Consider the following 13,784-nt stretch of genomic DNA (forward strand, 5'->3'; position numbering starts at 1 on the left):
TGATTTGGGGTGTTTCCAACCTCAAATATGTTATACATGTGTGCTCTTTTTTAGATATCCAGTGGTTACATCGATATATGACAGTTTGAGGCACAAATATGATCTAATAACAATTTTTAAATACTGGTGATCCATTGGCATAATTTTATAATATAAAAGTTATGTTTCTGTTATAAATTGATCGTGTTAACAGTATAACTTTTGAATAAAATGTTTCTAAAGACAGTTTTTTGTAAAAATTTTCTTTTAAATTGTAGTACAAAATAACAATGTCAAAATCTGTTTAAAAGAATAAAGCTTAAGATAGAGATCTGTTCTTAATAAAATTGAAAGCAAAACTATTTTAAAAGGCTACAGATTTGTCGAAGTAATTTCTTGTGTTTTCTATTGTATTGTTAAAATTAAATGTTGAAATAAATAAGTCTTTAAACGTTCATTTTCCTTAAATATTATGCAGGGCAGTTCCTGATTTGTCTGCAAGTCAGTTTACAATAACTGCTTATTTTCTGTTTATACAGGAGGAACATGAAACTAAAATTTAGCTGCCTACTTTTATTCAGCTACCTCATGAATAAGCTCAAATGATAGTTAAACACTAACCCCAAACTTTGGAGAGTTGAGATAATAGACATTATTTGTTATCTTTATTAGATTCAACTATTTAGCCTGAAAATGTTAACTTTTTCTCTTAAATATTCTTAGAACTTTCCCTCTAATTTTGCTAAAGTTGGTTCCAGAAGAACTTCTCCTATGAAAGTTAAGTGTGAGAACTATATTCTATTGTATCATACAAATTTTTGCTAGTTGCATAAACCAAAGATAGTTTGCTAAATAAATAGTACTGAAGAACATCCTGACCCAAGTGGCACTACATGTCCAAATGTTTCTAACCAAAGAAACTTATACGACAGGGTTTTTTTTTTGTTGTTACTGGGGATCAAACTTGGGACCTTGTGCTGGCAAGGCAGGTGCCAGAACCACTGAGCTAAATCCCTGACCCAACAACAGTATTTATAGATAGCTGACATTAAACTGTACATTTTACAGGCCAAATACATAGTCTAAGAGTTTATAAAATTAGTTAATGCATTATCAACTCTAAAAATTTCATGTACAAGATAAATTCCCCTTTAAGTACTTCTGACAGTATTTCAGGTGGAGGCAGTCATATATACAAAAACAATTCAGCCTTTTCTACCTTAAGAATTAAGGCATTTATTTTGATTTTGTGTAGTACACATCTATGAATTGCTATCAAATATAACATATGGCTGAAATCAGCAGTCTGATTTGCCTTGCCTTTGTTAAAATTTTGTGTATAATATATTATGATAAATGATACTGTCATTTTCTATTTGACTCACCAATAGCAGTCAAGCATGCTCAACCATCTGGTTTTGAATGACCATAAGCATATTTGCTTGTCTATATTTCTTCTTTTCCTTGGAATTTCTTCTTCTCGCTTCTGTGGAAAGAGTCAGAAAAAAAATGATAGGAAATGTGCAATGTTCCTACAGATTTAGCTCTGAAGGCATATTTAATAGCCAGTTCATCTTGGTTATAATTTCTAGATTAAAAAGAATTGTCTTGAAAAAACATAGCAGAAATAAGTAGTGAAAAGAAACTTGAATTATCCAGGCTTGATGTGCAATATGACATTTTAGTGATTTTAATTTATTTATGTAATTATATTAAAGCATCTAATTTCAATAAGCTGGTATTTCAGAGCAGGTCTGCTATGCTAGATGAACATCTAGCAATTCTAAATTCCAGTAGATGTTCAAATGTTTAATGTCAAACTTAGTTAATTTTGGTTGCTATGGATAGAAATGAAATTAAATCTTCATCACACATTAAAAAAAAAAATCCAGCATCTCAGCTGTTAAGCATATAAGGTAAAGAAATTTCAGAGTACTGAGAAAATCTTAGTTCATTCATGAATGATGGAAAATGCTGATTTGTGGGATTTAAAGTATTTCCTTTAAAAAAATACCCAGAATATATAACCTCTGTACAAAGAAAAATATAAAAATTCTCTATGACCATGTTTGATTATACTACATAATTTAGAATCAAAAGTTGAAAGTTTTTCTACTTTACTCATTCCCCTGACAGCAGTGATTTGTGAACTAACATTAATATTTAGTTGGGCTGCATTTATGGAACAAGATTTTATTTTCAAAATGGCATAAATTTTTCTTTAGTGTAAAGACTCTATTTTTAGCAGCCATTATATCTCTAAAGGTTAACAATTTATAGAGCAAATGTTTTCACTACTGTATACTTTTTCTACTTTGCCCTCCCCATTTGTAATATTTGCAAAAGAGTAATGTCTACAAAAAAATTCTTTCACTCTCCCAACCCCACATCTTAATCAAAAGTGTTTCCTCCTCTCTTGTCTCTGACCTAATTGGAGACATGTGAGAATTCCAGACAGGGTATGTACACACTTTAGATGGGATACTTGACTTTGAGTATAAAGACAAGTAAAAGATGAGCTCATTCTTAATTCAGGTATGTCCCAGTGCCTCAAAAGTTATTTGACAAACTGTACTTACTGAAAATCTAAAAAAGTTGAGACATTCAAAGATGCTCTAACAATCTTAGGCCTGTAACAGCTGAACAGCAAGAAAGCCATTTAACTCTGCTGTGACAGTCATCACTGACTGGCACTGAAAGTTAGACACCAATCCTGTGGTTACTGGTAAACAAGAAGTTTAAACCCAGAGTGGTGGCACACACCTGTAATCCTAGCACTCAGGAGGCTGAGGCAGGAGGATCACCATGAGTTCAAAGCCAGCCGGGACTACATGGTGAGCTCAAGGCCAGCCTGAATTACAGAGTGAGATTCTGTCTCCAAAACAAAACAAAACAAAACAAATTTAACTGAAGTGGTGTCACTAAATTAAAAAACTGAAAATACATTTTAACAGTAATTTACACTGAAGGAATTATGGTTCTGAGGTATTCTATATAAACAGAGATTATAAATAGAAGAATTTGCAAATTAGTATGCTAAAGAAATTCCTACAAATATAATTTTGATGAGATATACCACCTACATTTTGCCAACAATATTTCCCTAAAAATTAGCAACTCTATAGTTATACTTCATGTTAAAATACTACTGACTGGGCCGGGGATTTAGCTCAGTGGTTTTGCCACCTGCTGCGCAAGCGCAAGTACCCGGGTTCGATTCCCAGTACCAAAAAAAAAAAAAAAATACTACTGACTTTCAGGGGAAATAATTATATCGGCTGATTGTGACATATGCCAGTTGTGAAAATTCAGACAAACTAGTTGACAAATTCCCAAAACAGCTAATTTAGGTTTTTGTCAAAACAGGAATGTAAAGACATAGCCTGAATCTGCAATTCATGAATTAAAAGTTTTCTCTCAGGCAGAGTAAGTGGTGAAGTGGGCCTAAGCATTGCATTATCTTATAAAAATGCCACTGATTTCCTCACGGGGCTAACCTAATTGTAAGCGATAAACCTAACAATATGCCAAGAGATAATACAAACCCCAGCATGAATACTTCCTTACAACTCGAGGTTAGGGTAAAACTGGCCCGAACCTAACCAACACCTAACACCCGTGCTAACCCTGCAGTTCATTCTACTAATCCTGGCTCCTGATGGCGGGCTGCCCTTTTCCTCCCGCCTCCCGGTCCGTGCTGGCCCCAACCGCACATGCAGACCCCTCCTTACCTGCTGCACCGCACACTCCAGACGCCTAGAGCAGGCTTGGTGGGAAGGTGAGGCCTGGGGTTGGTGAGGCCAGCAGGTGCTCACGCCTCGACCTGCCCTGGGGCGGAGACCGAGGTCCTGGTAGGAGGCTCCTCGCCTGCTGAGGACAGAGATGAAGCAGCGCTCTCTGCTGGACGTAAAGCATGGCGGACTGCCGCACTCTAGTCAGCAGGCAGAAGGGTCCAGAGAGCAGGGTGTGCAGCTGAAAAGGCCTCGGGAGGGGGCGGAGCCTGGCTACAGGAGGAGGGGCGTGGCCAGGCTCCTCAGCTAAGGGCATCCTGGGCTGCGTCATGGGTGGGGCATGCAGGGGCGGGCCTGGGTTCATGAAGAGGAGGGGCATAGCCTGGGAGCACCAGGATTGGGCACAACAGGGGGAGTCGACAGTGGGGGCGGAGCCTGGCTACAGGAGGAAGAGCCCCGTGGCCAGGCTCTTCAGCCTTGGGCGGCCGGGGTCGGGGTCATGGGAGGGGCGGGGCCTGGGTTCAGGAAGAGAAGCGGCGTAGCGCAGGAGCGCTAGGATTGGGCACAACAGGGCGGGTTACGGGAGGGGGCGGAGCCAGAGCACCTCAGCTGTGGGTGTCCTTGAGCTCTAGTGAGAGGGGCGGGGCCTAGGTTCGGGAAGAGAAGCGGCATAGCCCAGGAGCACCAGGATTGGGCCCAACAGGGTGGGTTACGGGAGGGGGCGGAGCCAGGTCACCTCAGCTGTGGGTATCCTTGAGCTTTAGTGAGAGGGGCTGGGCCTGGGTTCTGGAGGAGGAGGGGTGTGGCGGGGTGCGTCAGGATTGGGCATAGCAGGGGGGGTCACGGGAGGAGGAACCTCTCAAGTGTGGGCACCCTGGGGCCAGTCACAGTAGTGGCCAGCTCTAATCCAGCGGGAACGCCCTACCAGCCTGGTCTTCTCAGCCCCTTTGTCCCACTGGATAGAGGGTACGCAGGAGTCCAGCTCACCAGGACAACTGACACGAGAAGGTTGCTGACAACAGCTGCTGACTCCACAGCATTGCCCGCCAGAGGTCACAGAATCTTGCACGTGGTAACCCAACCCGGAAGGCTTGGTGTGCACACCCAACTACAGTACCCAGAATTCTTGGCCTAACAGCCCACACCCAGAACTACAGTACCCAGAAGACTCTGCACACCCCAATCATAGAACTACATTACCCAGAAGATTATGCATACCCTACCATAGACAGAAGCCTTAGCTCACTCCTCCCCCATCATGGTACCCGTAATTCTCCGTGTGACTATCCCTCCCAGGTTTACATTACTCAGAAACTCTGCATGCCTCAACTGCACAAGATTTCAGTACACAGAATCCTCAGTGTACCCCGTTAAACAGGAAGATACCTGAATCCTCAGGCAGGTTCCCTCACAAACTAATATACCCAAATTCCTGAGACACGCCCCAGGACTATGGCACACAAAATCCTTGGTGTCTTTTCACACGCACACACCCCATGGAATACAATGTCTTGAATCCTCAGTGTGCCCCCATGGGATTACAGTACCCAGAACTTTTGGTGTGACTCCCCCACCCCCAGACTACAGTGCCCAGAATCCTTGGTGTGGCCCATTACTATAGTAAACAGGATCCTTGGCAGACCCCTGTAGATTCATTGTCCAGGGTCTAAGGATGGCCAGCCACTAGCATTTATAAAACACCTAGTCCTCAATGAGACATGCTAGGGAGTCTAAGATCCCTTGGTCCAGTGGGGCGGTCCTTTTCTAGGCCCTGGTTTCTTTCTTTCTTTCTTTCTTTCTTTTCTTTTTTTGGTACCGGGGATCAAACTCAGGACCTTGCACTTGCAAGGCAGGTGGCTGAACCACTGAACTAAATCCCCAGCCCTGGTTTCTATTTTTTAGGAGCGTTATGGATACATTGAGAACATTTGCCATTTCTGTGCAAAAGGACTGTTGCAAGTTTGAGGACAGCCTGAACTACATAGTGAGACCCTGTCCCAACAAAACAAAATGAAAGAAGGATAAATTTGATTGATTTCTGGGAAAATGGGTGCATCTTGAGACCATAATGCTAGATGAAATAAACCAGATACAAAAGCTTATGTCCTAAGCCCAAGGAAGTTTGCAGAAGTCACTGGATTCTAAAAGAAATCTAAGTTTTAAAGTTTCACTTTGTGGTGCCAGTTACAGCCTCACTGAATGTTGGTACTGATAGCTGACAATCGAGACAAATACCAGAATGCTGGAATGTGAAATGACTCCTCCATTTAAACACAAACATGCTTAACATCTCAGCCATTAAGGAAATGCAAATGACAACCACAGTGCGGCTCCCCTTCTCTCCTAGTATAGCACCTATCATCAGTATAATTTAAGGTAATAAGTGCTGGTAAGAATGTAGAGAAACTGAAAACTTATACATAGTGCAGCCTGTGTATGAAAATAGCTTGGAATTTCCTCAGAAAAGTTGAACATAGATTTACTGTAGGCCTCAATCTTTTCATTCCTAAGTAGCTATCCAAAAGAACTGGAGACATGTATTCAAATAAAAATGGATGTGTTCTTTACATTTGTCAAGATCATGGTCATGACAAACTGTCCCATAGTGAAGTCCAGAAAAAGAACTGTTTCCCAATAAAAAAAGAATTTTTCTCCCAGGCAGGACAAGTGGTAAAAGTGACGTGGGCTTAAGTTGCATTATCGTATAAAAGCTCCATTGATTTCTTGGCAGAGCATTAACCCTAACCTAATTGTGATGAACTTAACAATATACTGAATCCTAGCCCTAACCATATGCCAAGTATAACACAAACTCCAACATTAACACATAGTTACAAACCTTACATTAACATAAAACACTAACCCTACCTTAACCCATAAGGCCTAAGCCCAACCCTGAACCCTAAACTCTAATCCAACATTGAATACCAATGCTAACCCTGCCATTTACCCTAACTTGACCCTGGTTGCTGGCTGTTGCAACCACACACTGAGGACCAAGGGTCCTGGGCATGAGATGCCTCAGCCTTACTTTCCATGCACCTGTAGACACAGAGATTGAGATGCTGCAGCCCAGAGGTCTAGGCCCAGCCCACTGCACACTCCAGGGTTCTGCAGTCACCTCTCTGAGCTCATGCACACAGGGAACTGAAACCTAGCAACCCCACCTGCCAGCCCCCCGCCCCCATGCTGTACTGGGTCTTCTTGGCCTCCTTCCCACGAAGGCAGAGGGGCAGCAGGAGTCCAGCTTACCAGGGCAACTAATGTCACAAAGTTGGGGACATCAGCTGCTGAGTCCACAGCACTGCCCACCAGGGGTCCCAGAATCCTCCCTGTGGTAACATAACTGTGGTACCAAGAATCTTCTGTAAGGCCCAACATTGAAGTATCCAGAATCCTGCGTGACAACCTCACCCCACTACAGTACTCAGAAACTGCTCTTTGTCCCCCACTGTGGTACCCCAAATCCTCAGTATAACACCCTTACCACCAGGACTAGGGTACCCAGAAGGCTCTGTGTGTTCTCCACCCTATGGGTCACAGAATCCTCCTGGTGACACTCCTTTCCCCTGTGACTACAGTTCTGAGTCTTGGTGTTTGGTTTTAGTAACAGAAAATGAATTAAGATATGGAGCTTATAAACAGACTTCTTTGCTTCCAGAAAATAATTATATCTGACTTTTACTGGAGTCACATTAAAATTATAATTTTATGGCATGATATTTAAATAATTTTATTTTATATGTAAGATCATTTAATCATTTCACTTGAAAATACTTTTGTGTATGTTAGAAGTGAAGAAGAAAGTATCCTTACCAGGATTTTCAACACCAACTCTACATAAAGAGTGGTGATCCAGTCACACAATGTCAAATCCCTGAGGATAATTATTAAGAATATGATCACCTGGATATTCCCAGGTACTTGGGATTGTATATTAACAACATGCAATTCATAAATGATTATTTTAAAAATAATCTGTTCCTTGACTAAAACATAATGTACAGAAACACCCCATACATATTTGCTGAATGAGTGTTTTATGCTTTATTCTCCATGGCACAGTTGCTAATTGAAATCACTGTAGGAAAAATTTGTAACTGAAACAAGTTAGGATTTTATATCTCAAAATCACACTGAATTCTGGACTGAAGGTGCAGCCAGAGATTCTTAGGATAGAGCAAACAGCTGTTCATATTTATAGGTTGACAGGAATGGAAACACTGACATTACTAGAACTGGATAGCGCTGTGATGCATTAAGGTCTTGGGCAGCTTGCGGCCATGCATGAATTGTGTCCTCTCTCCTCCCTGGTCCTGCAGCTCTTGGAAGGGCCAATACTCACACCCTCCTTTGGGAAGTCTTTTCTGATCAACCAATGTAATTTGTGCCCCATCTCGATGCCATCCTCTATCCCAATAACATGGTCTATTTTATTCAAAATATGTATCTAAATGTCAAAGAGTCTTTTTTCTTTCTTTCTTTTTTGGATCTCTTTTTTTCCCCCCACAGAAAAATAAGGTCTATGAATTCAGGGATAGACATGAAGTTTGGAGCAGGGACCTCCAGTATAAACATGTTTCCTAGTTGGGCCTGCTACTGGCTGCAGTTCCCATGTTTCCAGTTGCCTTCTGGAAGGGATTGCCAAGGCCATCTAAGGATGCACCTTAAAGGCAATTCTGCCTAGTATAGAGTGGGTCCCATCATGGGAAGCCCTCTAATGACAACATTTCCAGGATGCCCTCTGAAGGACAGACACTAGCCATTGGCTGTGGATGCCTGGAGAAAGCACAACTGCTCCACAAGTAGCCTGGTGGCTGTCATGCCTCCTGAAGACTTTACCAGAAAACCCTCTGTAGGGACCACTGGCTAGACTAGCCTGGGACATTCACAGAGCGGAAATGAGCATCTGAGGCATCCTCCAACCAGATTCTGATATCGCCTGAGGTATGGAGAATGAGCATCTTTTGTGTCTCCTTTTATGAGTCAAATATTTTATTCCATGAAAAGAGAAACAAGAATGTGTGTGAGCTCTAATCCAGTTTGACTGGGTCCTTGTAAAAGAGACACCAGGGGTAAACACGTGAAAGGCCATGTGAGGACATGGCTAGGAGTCTGCTGTCTTCAAATCAAAGAGAGAGGGCTCAGGAGAAATTCTACAGGCAGCTTTTGCTTGGACTCCTTCCTCCAGACCTGTGAGAAAATAAATTTGTACTGTTTAACTCAAGTCTGTAATACTTTGTCTTGGAAGTGTTAACAACATATACTATATTTTGTTGGACTATGTTTTCCTCTAAACTTTTACAATACAAATCTTTAATGTACCACAATATACTTTGAATACCATTTAACTGGTAAAATGTAAGGAATGTGCATGGAATTGTTCCATTTATCAACTCTAACTCTAACTCCAACCCTACATCTCAATGCCAACTCCAATCTGAAACCTAAGGCAACCCTGAGCCCTGAACTTCATTTTCTCCCTAACCCTAAGAATGTGGTACACTAATACCTGATGCTAGATTTGAAACTGCAACCCCAAGATCTACACTACTGCCTCCCTATTAGCCACTACAGCAGCTGACTGCTACTCTACAACCTAGAAGCCCTTATAGAGGAGCATATCCGTATATTTTCCTATGGAGAATATGTATTTCAATAGAGCCCATTTATTTCTATAGAGCCTATACATTCCTATTAGTAAAAGATACATATATATATATATATATATATATATATATATATATATATATATAATTTTAAATTTAAAACAAAAAATTTAAATTCAGTATATAAAAATGGGGTTCCCTAACCCTAAAAATGGGGGACCCTAACCATAGTAATGGTTTGCTAACCCTAAAAGTAGGGAACCCTAATATGGTTCCATAACCCTAACCCTAAACTCCTAGCCCCACAACCCCGACCCCAACCCCTCCTCCTAACTTGACCCCAATCCTTGCTTTGGAGGGCTGGTTGGTAAGACACAGCAGATGCCTCTGGCAGTGGTGTGTTTAAAATAGTGAGTTTGTCAGTGACTGGTCCCATTTTAGGGTCATTTTAAGACATTAAATGCAGCACTGTGGTGGCCACTGCAGAGGTGACTGGGACTTCAGCTCAGAGGCACATCCCCCTATGGCCCTGCTCTAGGAGCTGCAGGTCTGAAAACTTGTTCTCTGGCACTCCAGGTACTCTGCTACTGTTTCGCTTCCTGCCACTCAGCCTTTGCTGCCAAGGTTCCTGGGAACTCAGTCTCAGAGGACTCTGGGTTGTATGGTCCAGCATTCTGTCCTCACAGCCCTCACCCAGGTCACACTTACATTCTGCAACCCACAGCATTCTGGGCAGGGCAGTCTTGTGCCTGGCAGAACTGATCTTGAGGGTGGGGGTCACCAGGCTGGCTGTGACCTGCAGACCCCCAAAGTTTCTGGGCAAGATAGTCTGAACTCTTCCCCTAGTCATCATAGGGGTAAGCTCCATACCCTGGAAGATTCTGGGCAATGTAGTCCAGAATCTGCTCCCTCAGCCTTCACTGAAAAGGGGGTTCTGGTGACGGTGGCTGGGAGCTCCAGATGTCAGAGAATTCTGGGCCATGTAGTCCAGCTGCTCCTGCACTGCTTACCAGGGGCTCCAGGCACCCAGGTTCCTGATATTGTGGTCCAGTTATCAGGCCTGGGAGCCAAAGAACCCACCCGTCCTGAGCCATGCTCACCCTGATTCTTAGTATCTCACACTTGGTTTTTAACTAGGGCCTACAGGCAGGATGCAGAAGTTCCCATTTTCCCCTCATCTGTCCTGGCTGCACCCATCCAGCACGCTTGAGACACACAGACCCCCACATACCTCCTGGTAGCATTGTGGGAAGTTTTGCTTTTGTCTTTGGGAATTTTTTTCTAAGTTTTTATTTTAATCCAAGGACTTTTGCTTCATACAAAAGGTCACTGTAGAAACAATACCAGAATCCAAATTTTGGCTTGTAAATACTACTCAGGCAGTAAACTAATCACAGGATTTTTAAAAGTAGGTCCCAATTGGTTTGCATGGCTGGGACTTCTCTCTCTCTCTCTTTAACACTGTTGTTAAATATAAAGTTTTACAACAAACCTTCAATTTATATCAAATATAATTAAAAATTAACAAATGAATACATTGTATCAAAAAGTATGAAGATATACATTTCATGCACATACTTGTATAATGTATATATGTATATATTTTACATGCACACATAACTTGTTCGAAGTACAGCCACCGCTTGACAGATTTCAGATGCAGATAGCTGGTTGATGCATTTCAAATTTGGCAACTCACTATATTTTAGAGGAAACAGACAGTAACTTGAGAAGAGACAGTACAGAAACAAACCTAGTTAGGAAAATAAGACCCCTTTCCCTTCTTGTAATTTCATGAATGCCAATGCCTAAAAGAATCCAGGCAAGCTAGCTAGGTTGTATGAGTCTAGAAAAGAATATTCTTGACCCATGACTGCCTGGGAGACTACTATGGTTCTACATGGAATGTATACATTTTGACACCCAAGATAACATGGGCTGGAGGAACAAAGACAAAACAGTATTGAAATGCACATCCTTCTACTTTGCAACGTGAGCACAGAGTCACATGCACAGACCAAGATTCCTGCATAATTTTACCCTATCAGATTAAAATACTCTGTTACCATTAGAGTTGCAGAGTGTTGTGCCTTCACATAAGGAAATTCTATAAAAAGGTTTGGTCACAATCATGCTGAAACTCTAGACCAAGTGGTGGTCTTGTGTGTTTTGTTTCTATTAAATGTGTCTTTTGTTGCATAGCCCTATGATTGACATCCACGCAACACACAACCACATACACCCAGACACGCATACATGGGTCACACGTAGCTTGAGGAGAATCATAGGGTAGAAGCCAACAATCCCACAGAGAAATCATCTGAAGTTCCAACACAAAGGACACACTGATGGACTTGTCTACATGCACCCTTCTTCATGAAAGAAGGTCTCTCAACATTCTCTACACACCAAAGACCGTCCTGACTATGGGCTTTCCCTTTGGACAGTGGCTGTGAGGTTAGGTTTGACTACTGCCTCCCTATGCCTGGGGTGAGGAACTGAGGCCACAGCCATAGCTCAGGAGCCATTTCTCCTCCACCAGTCACCTGCTATGACTTTTTCCCTTCTGCCACAATGGCCCTACATCCAACCCCCTAGTCACTAGCTCCCTCTTCCCCACTAACTTTCGCTCCTTTAGCTTTTGGTGAAGTCACTTCATGCACAACAGAGATCATGCCCTACTTGGCAGGCATCCCATCCCTGAGAATCAGATATAGAACAGATTGAAAATGCCTCACACAAGCATGCACTCTGCTGCTCTTCGTCTTTCCTAAATCCTCTTGTGGGAAGAACATGGGCAAAGACACCTGTCCTCACTGCGCTGTGCTGCTGAGTGTCATCTGTTGCTCCTGCAGACATGAGCTTCCTACCCAGCTGCCGTTCTAAGCAGTTTTCACATAATCCATGAGTGACAGCTCACAAGGCCTCGCCTCACACAGTGCCCAGGAGCTGGAGGTCAGGCACTTGGTCCAGCAGCAGCTGTCAGGCTTGCTGGGGCTGGGGGCCCAGGCCAGGCACAGTCCACACAGGAACATCTTCTCACACAAGTACAGAAACACACAATGAAAAGTGGAGACTTTTCTATGGGTTGATGTTATGTTAATGTTTCCTCAGTCATGTTTCCTAGTTTCAGTTTTTCTAGATCAAGTATATTGAAATGACAAAGAGTGAAGGGTGTTGTGACCAAAAACCGGAATCGACAGCACAAACGTTCTCTGGATTTGGTCCCTTTTGGGGCAACAGTGATTGGGGAAGGACAGTGTGTTTCTACATACATCTGCTGTTCAGTGCCACAAGCAACGACAGACACAGAATCACAGAGGCCGGCAAGAGATGCCCGGCCATGGCTGGGCCCTCTTCATGCTTTCAGGCATGCCCCTACCCTCCACACAACAATCTGGATACAGGGTGCTGCCACGAGATTCAGACCTCCTACCGCAGGTCTGAGCACACGCCCTGGATGCTGGGGGCCACGACGTGGGGTGTGGACCCGCTGGGTCCCTCTCAACTCAGCCACCTCCGGCTCAGGATCGTGATGTGTGGCACAAGAGCCAGGAAGGCAGCACACAAGGGGGACAGACACAGCCACAACCCTCTGAGGAAGGGCTGTATTAGTCCTTCCAGTGTAAAAGGGGGAGCCTCTACCACAGAGGCCACCAGTGAGGCCCCTCGTCCAGGGGCTGTAGCCCGAGCCCAGTGCAGATGATAAAACTCATCAACTGGAGCGCACACCGCCGGCCAGGTGCACGGCAGTCGCGGTGCAGCTAGCACCAGTGGTCTTGGTCAGGGTGGTGGTAACTGTGCCGAGCCCGGCCGCCGGTGCTGAGTCCCAGAGTGCAGTGGTAGCCATTGGGCACGCGGCGCAGGGGGTGGGACTGGGAGGTCAGGGAGGACACATAGGAAGTCCTGGAGGAGCGGCCTGAGTTGCTGGCCATGGCCTCCTCAAAGGTGAGCGTGTCCTCAGGCAAGGCGTGGGCAGAGGCCTCGCTGTCCAGGCGCTGCCCCAGGTAAGGGTCGGAGCCGATGCGAGAGCTAGGGGCCAGGGGTTGGCTCAGGGGGTCTCTCTGGAGCAGGGCATTGTGTTCAGAAAGTCCTCGGCTTAGCCGGCCAGGGGAGAAGGCTGAGAGGCTGCTCTGAGCCCCGCCAAAGTGGACAGGCGAGGAGTTGGCCGTCTTGTAGGTGATGCTGGGGCGGGGCGTCAGGGGGGTCTGCGGGAGCTGCCTCCGCCCACCTCGGCCTGGGGTGCTAGCACCAGATGTGGACAGCAAGGGGCTGCCAGTGACGGAGCCACCACCCTGTGTGAAGAGAATGGCAAATAAAAGCCAGCCACAGATTCGGGAGCACGGAGCGGAGCAGAGGGAGGAGAGGGAGGGGCCGCCTGGGGCCGGGGAGAGGAACACGGGAGGGTAGCGGAGAAGCAGGCAGAAGAGGCCGTGGGGACTGGAACCACTGCCCCAGGGACGGC

General features: G+C 44.3%; 1 protein-coding gene across 6 annotated transcripts in view; it reads right to left on the minus strand.

The window, feature by feature from the left end:
* The window catches only part of Cacna1b (calcium voltage-gated channel subunit alpha1 B), a 201,372-nt gene that overhangs the window by 11,906 nt on the left and 175,682 nt on the right, over positions 1–13,784 (minus strand). For all 6 annotated transcript variants that reach the window (XM_087182900.1, XM_087182902.1, XM_087182899.1 and 3 more), the window contains exons 48-51: positions 10,551–13,614; positions 4,698–8,903; positions 3,711–3,846; positions 1,365–1,465 (exon numbers count right to left, since the gene is read on the minus strand). In XM_087182900.1, the coding sequence (XP_087039026.1) occupies positions 13,084–13,614 (531 nt within the window). In that variant the 3' untranslated portion in view covers positions 1,365–1,465; positions 3,711–3,846; positions 4,698–8,903; positions 10,551–13,083. The remainder of the gene's footprint in view (positions 1–1,364; positions 1,466–3,710; positions 3,847–4,697; positions 8,904–10,550; positions 13,615–13,784) is intronic.

The sequence above is a fragment of the Heterocephalus glaber genome, unplaced genomic scaffold (assembly GCF_053883595.1).
Source record: "Heterocephalus glaber isolate CG9 unplaced genomic scaffold, H.glaber_assembly_v1.0 deba00001479, whole genome shotgun sequence".
NCBI lineage: Eukaryota > Metazoa > Chordata > Mammalia > Rodentia > Bathyergidae > Heterocephalus > Heterocephalus glaber.